General features: G+C 37.3%; 1 protein-coding gene across 1 annotated transcript in view; it reads right to left on the bottom strand.

The window, feature by feature from the left end:
• Ddx43 (DEAD-box helicase 43) overlaps positions 1 to 6,786 on the bottom strand; it is a 28,736-nt gene that overhangs the window by 5,308 nt on the left and 16,642 nt on the right. The window contains exons 9-14 of the mRNA XM_085689440.2: positions 5,256 to 5,397; positions 4,837 to 4,937; positions 2,736 to 2,823; positions 1,325 to 1,452; positions 1,051 to 1,160; positions 1 to 139 (exon numbers count right to left, since the gene is read on the bottom strand). Of these exons, the coding sequence (XP_085545566.1) occupies positions 1 to 139; positions 1,051 to 1,160; positions 1,325 to 1,452; positions 2,736 to 2,823; positions 4,837 to 4,937; positions 5,256 to 5,397 (708 nt within the window). The remainder of the gene's footprint in view (positions 140 to 1,050; positions 1,161 to 1,324; positions 1,453 to 2,735; positions 2,824 to 4,836; positions 4,938 to 5,255; positions 5,398 to 6,786) is intronic.

The following is a 6,786-nucleotide window of genomic DNA, read 5'->3' as shown; positions in this document are numbered from 1 at the left end:
CCCGCTCTCCCAGTACGTCCTACTCTGTGCACATATTCTTCAATGTTCCGTGGAAAATCGTAATTGTAGACATGAGTGATATCATGGACATCAAGACCTCGAGATGCTAAGTCAGTAGCGATAAGTATTCTCACTTTACCTAAAGAGTAAAGGCAAATAAACACTAAACTTGTCTGGTAACAGCCAGTCCAAGACATGTGAAATTTTATTATTTTTAGTATTTAATTAGATGATTATTGCTTATAGTGAAAGCAGAAAAGACTTTTATTTTTTAGCGGTGAGGGAGGAAGGGGACACCCGCCTAGCCAGCCAGATCAGCCGAATCAACCCTGGAGATCAATGGGGTGACAGATGTTGCAGCCAGATCGCCCTCACATCTGAGAAAGACTTTTAAACTACTGGCAAGTCACAACACCATACCACAGTTCAGCAAATGGTCCTCTCCTGAACTATCTGAACAAATGTGGGAAAAAGAAATGTTTCAGTGATCTGAATGAAAATGGCCCCATAGACTCCTATGTTTAAATGCTTGGTCCATGTAGTTATAATTTTAGGGAAGGATTAAGAGGTGTGGCCTTGTTGGAAAATGTACATCACTGGGAGAGGGTCTGAAGTTTCAGGAGCCTCCCACCATCCCCAGGGCAGCTCTCTGCTTTATGAGCTCCCAGTTGCTGCTCCAACACCTTCTCTGCCTGCTGTCAAGCTCATGATGATGGTGAAGGGCTCCAAATAAAGCTTTTCTAAGTTGCCTTGGTCATGGTGTTTTAACACAGCAATAGCAAAGTAACTAAGACATACATCTTTCAGGGAAACTAATACAGTCTCAACTACAAGTTAGTATTCTGACGTGACTCATTCATGAATTGGTCTTTGTACAGTTAGCTAGTTATTTCTCAGAAGCAGATTAATATTCAGAGCTCTAACAAGTCTATTTTGGGTTTACAAGGTGAGGACAGACTGAGAAATAGGAAACATGAAAAGATACCATCACTCAGGCAAGCTCAGGTACTGGAATCCCTGAAACTGCCACAGACAGCAATTATAACTCACCTGTCTTAAAGTTCTCTAAGGCTTTCTCTCGGTCACTCTGTTCTCTGTTGCCATGCAGAGACTCCACTGATATGTGTCGAAGAATCAGGTCACTTGATAAGTGATCAGCACTGAACCAAAGAAGAAAGTTAGTGAACTGAAGTGCTTATTCTAATACCTTCATCAACTAGCAAACAGTCTGTCAACTTCCCCATTTGAAATTTTATATACAGAAACAGTCATGAGTAAGTCAGCTGGATTGCTGATGATAAAGAAAGCACAAAGAAATACCTACACGGCTTTTCTGCTGACAAACACAATGACTTTATCTTTAGGTGACATATTCTCTAGGAAGGTTTGGATATGAGTTCGTTTCTCTTCTTCTGTGGTGATGATTATGTTTTGCTTCACTGTACTTACAGCCTAAATAATTCAGAGATCATAGTACGTTAGCACCACCCACAAATGACTCAAAAATGCATTTATAATAAGTTAAGACTTTGAAAATAGAAAGGTAGTGAGCATAGCAAAATTGCTATTTCTACTCAACACTTACTGCTCAGTCTTTGATTTTTATCACTTATTTACCCACACTGAGTCTGGGAACACATGAATGATTGACAGGCATGCTAAAAGCTATTGACTACTGTTGTAAGGACAACCATCAAGTAATATCATGTTTGTAAGCATTATATTCCTGAACTTTGTATATCAGTGATGAGGTGATAAAACATGAATCTCAACTCAGGAAGTGCTTTGTCAATTTAATACAAAATTGACTAGTGTCATTTTTTAACCATAATGAAAAAAATCTCTTTAGATAAAAGAGATTGTAGTAACACTTAGTCAAAGAATGAAGTACTCACATAGTTTTTTTTCTGAATGTTTATCACTTTTCAAAGTATTAGTCTATATTTACTATTATTTTTTATGTGTATGTGTGCAGAAACATTGAGTATGGAGGCCCAAAGTTGACAAGATCTTCCTCAGTTGCTCCCCACTTTAATAAATAAGACAGGGTCTCTCACTGAACTTGGAGTTCTCTGACTTTGGCTAGTCTCACTAGTCAGTCAGCTTGTCCTAGGGAATCTGTCTTTGTGATTGCCACATCTGCCTAACTTTTCACTTCGGTTCTGAGGATCTGAATTCCATGCCTGAGTAGCAAGCACTTTATCCACTGAGACCTCTTCCTAATCCCTCTATTTTCTAATACATATATATATATATACATATATATATAATTTAGTATATATGCATATTAGAAATATGCATAATATATTAGAAAATATTTACACACACACACACTCTGTAAACTAATGAGTTGACAAAACAGACATATCAAAATCAGCCTTTTTCCCCCTTGTGTTGGGACTGAACCCAGAGCTTCATGGATCCTAAATATCTACTCCCTCACTGAAGTACATCCCACTGCCTTTACCTATGTTCTTTAAGTGTAATTATAAAAAGTTTTTTTTTATATATATACTTATTTATTATGTATACAATATTCTGTCTGTGTGTGTGTGTGTGTGTGTGTGTGTGCAGGCCAGCAGAGGGCACCAGACCTCATTACAGATGGTTGTGAGCCACCATGTGGTTGCTGGAAATTGAACTCAGGACCTTTGGAAGAGCGGGCAATGCTCTTAACCTCTGAGCCATCTCTCCAGCCCTATAAAAAGTTTTAATAGAAATAAAAACAAGCTTACAACTAGATCCAAAGTACCAACATAAACAATCATTGGCTCTTTCAAATAAGATTGTGCAAGACGCCGGACAGCAGATGGCCAAGTAGCACTGGAAACAAAACAAGATACACAAACATCAAAACTTTATTATAACATGTTACCAAATTTCTTTAATTATGCTGTGTACCAAACTACTCATGAAAGACATCTTTATGTTCCTAATCTCTGAAATTAGTCAAACAAATTTACAGTTAAATTCTATTGAGCTGTCTAGCTGCAGTCAAGCCACTGGACATAACTTTTAAGTTTTTTTTCATTTACTTATTCTTTGTTTATATTATCCAAAAGGTTAATAATGCCTCTATAACGTCAAATAAATTTTTATCTGTAAAAAGGTAATAAAAGTTTAGTTGTGTCTCATTCTTTATAAAAGTCAAAACAAACAAACCGCCAAAATTAAACAATCTATATCACACAGTGTCAGCAAGGAAAATCAAGTGCTTAGGCCCATACAAATCATTTTAAGTATATTGGTCAAAGGCCATAAAAGTTCATACTTTTCTTCAACACACACACACACACACTCATTTTATATATATATTTATATATATATAAAATGAAATTGGTCCCCCTTTTGTACCTTCATATACAATGAAATATAACTCCATTTTATTGAAATGGTAGATAACAGAAAAAGTGATTTAGTATTTTTTCCACAGTCATTCAACTATCCTTTCTGTAAACTAAAAATTTTCTACTAATACACAAATGCATTTTATTTGATCAAATCTTTATTACCCTACCCAACACCTACTAAGTTCTTCTCTCCCACCTCCCAACTTCATGCCTACCCCCTTTTACTGTGTCTTCTTTACACACACACACACACACCTTACTGAGTTCAAACGTATTACCACATGCATGTGGGTATAGGGCTACCCACCTTAGCATAAGAGCCTAACAGGGGCCCACCCCTGAAGAAAATTGGCTTTCTACTGGCAAGTGGCAACTGCCTTGAATATCCCATCCCACGTTGTTTAATTCCTGCTAGGATATTGACTAGATCGATTGTATGCAGGTCTTGTGTAGCAACTGCTCACAATGTCCAGAAGACACTGTTTTAAAGTCCTCCCTGATCTCTGGTTTCTATATTCTTTCTGCTCAATTTTCTGTATATTTCATGAGCCTTGTGGGAGGGGGAGTCATACACTACTCTTAAAAAAGATTTAGTTTTATTATTTTCATCACACGCATGTGTGCATGAGTATATGCTTATGATTGCAGTTGCCCCTATAGGCCAGAGGCATCAGACTTCCTGGAAATGGAGTTACAGGTGGGAGTGGATGCTGATATGTACCTGATGTGGATGCTGGGAACTGAATCTGGTTCCTCTGTATGAGCAACAAGCATTCTAAATCACTGAACCATCTTTCAAATAAAGAAAATGGGCCTAGGAAGAATTATTCTTTATAGATTACACAGACAATCATTGCTTTCTCGGTTTTATATCAGGAATAGTAATCAGAAATCAAATATTTATCTCTAAAGATAAGTGATCATCTATTCAACATAAGGTCTTTCCAAGAAACACAAATTTCATGTAAAATCCTTCATGAGTGGCTCAAGCAGGCGAAAGCACTTGCTGCCAAGGCTAACAATCTGATTCCGTTCCCAGAACCCACATGAGACCTAATCCTGCAAGTCGTCCTCTGACCTCTCCACAGATGCCACAGTGCATATGCATACACACACACACACACACACACACACACACACACACACACACACACACAAAGTATAGTTGGGCATGATAGTATATATCTTTAATTTCAACACTTGGGAGGCAGATCTCTGTGAGTTTGAGGCCAGCCTAGTCTACATGGAAAGTTTTAGGCTAGACAGAACTACATATTGTTTCAAAAAAAGGTAACAAAAATAACAAACCCATTTATTATGTAGGAAAGGTATAATAGTCAAAGATAAAGTATTCATTGTTACATTCAAGAATCTCAAAGTACTTTCAAGTAAAGCTCTGAAAGGTAGTTGAGAAAGTAACCTAATAGAATAAGTTTTTAATCTACTGATTTCTACTCTGAATACATACATAATTAGGTATACTTACCTTGTCATAATAGTCTGCCGGTCTGGGCGTACATCTAACAAAATCTTCATTATCTGGGGTTCAAATCCCATGTCCAGCATCTTGTCTGCTTCATCTAAAACCTGTATCCAAAACGAAGAATGTGGCCAATCTCTTTTCTAAACACTTATTTTCCCTATTATCTAAGACATTTCAACTTCTCAAGACCAGAATAAACTTTCTGTGGACATAGAATGCAGACTGATTTGTTTCACTTGATTCCCAACAGTTTCTATGAGTACTGAATGAGAAAAACCGAATGTATAACTTTCCTACTATGCTCAACAGAATGGAAAATAGTTCCAGATTACAAAGCCCAATAAACAGCCATTCCCTCCCCGATTTTCTACAAATTCAGTTCTTTTTCCTCCCAGTATTCCAAGCCCTTACTCCATGATTACCAAATAGGTTACACTTTTCAGGTTGACAAAGTTATTCATTTGTAGGTCATTCAATCTTCCAGGAGTTGCAATAATGATGTCTACACCTTTTGAAACATCTTGTATTTGTCCATCTCTATCGCCACCACCATATACACAAACACTTTAAAAAAAATCCAGAAGTTCATGTTTACACAAAGAACATCCCATCATAACACAAATTTGCAACTAACCTAAGCATTTCGGTTATAGATAAGATGAAATAAAAGAATATCTGATGTTTTTAGGAGTAGCCGTCCCATTATGCAAACTATCCACACTGCCAGCCTACAGTGTTTCCTAAAGAACCATATTTCTACATTTCTGAGCTTTATGACATGGCTACTGTTAATTAAATCAGATTCCTAAGTTATTAAACTAACGAAGACGTCAGAAGCTATGATAATAAAAGGTAAACTCAGAGCAAGAACTTGCTGTGTTATTACAGCACAGCAGTAACTTAAAATTTTATTTATTTATTTATCTTTATTTTACATACATTGACGCTTTGCCTGAATGTGTGTCTGTGTGCGGGTGTCAGATCCCCTGGAACTAAAACTACAGACAGTTGTAAGCCTCCATGTGGGTGTTAGGAATTGAACCTGGGTCCTCTGGAAGAGCAGTCAAATGTACTTATTGACTAAGCTATCTCTCCAGCCCCATACAGCAGTGATTTTAATAATACAATGTATTTTTGTTTTTTGATACAAGATTTTTCTGTGGAGCCCTGGCTGTTCTGGAACTCTCTCTGTTGAACAGGCTGGTTTTGACCTCAGAGATCCTTCTTCCTCTACCTCCTAAGTGTTGGGATTAGAGGAGTGTGCCACTACTGCCTAGCTATAGTGTATGTTTTTTAAGATTTATTTTTACTATTTTTAATTATGTGTTTGTCTGAACACAAGTATATGCACATAAGTGCAAGTGCTCTTGGAGCCAGAGGTGTGGGATTTCCCTGGAGCTGCAGTTCTAAGTGGGTGTGTGCTGACTTAGGTATTAGGAACCAAACTTGGGTCTTCTGTAAGGGGCAGGCACTCTTAACTGATGAGCTAGCATGTCAGTCCATAAAAATGTACATTTTAAAGAATCAGAAGGCTTTTGAATGTTTACAACTCAAAAAATGATATTTAAGAAGCCCAGTGGTGGCACATTCCTTTAATCCCAGCACTAGGGAGGCAGAGAAATGGAGATCTTTGTGACTTTGAGGCCTGCCTGATACACATAGTGCGTTCCAGGACAGCGAGAGAGACCCTGTCTCAAAAAAGAAAAGTTTGAGGAAACGTTTAATTCAACCTAAACATTACATAATTCATGCACGTACCAAAGCATAACATGGTACCCCATTAATAAATATGATTTTATTGTTGTGTACCAATTGAAAATTAATTTGTAGAGCTGGAGTGATAGTTCAGGGGCTGAGCATTTGGCAAATATGCACAAGACTGTGAATTTGAATCAAAGAAACACACACATACACAATTTAAATAAAGTTACTACAAATGTGTAGGTGAATATA

The sequence above is a fragment of the Myodes glareolus genome, chromosome 4 (assembly GCF_982192425.1).
Source record: "Myodes glareolus chromosome 4, mMyoGla1.1, whole genome shotgun sequence".
NCBI classification, from domain to species: Eukaryota; Metazoa; Chordata; class Mammalia; order Rodentia; family Cricetidae; genus Myodes; species Myodes glareolus.
This window is presented reverse-complemented; position numbering and strand designations above follow the sequence as displayed.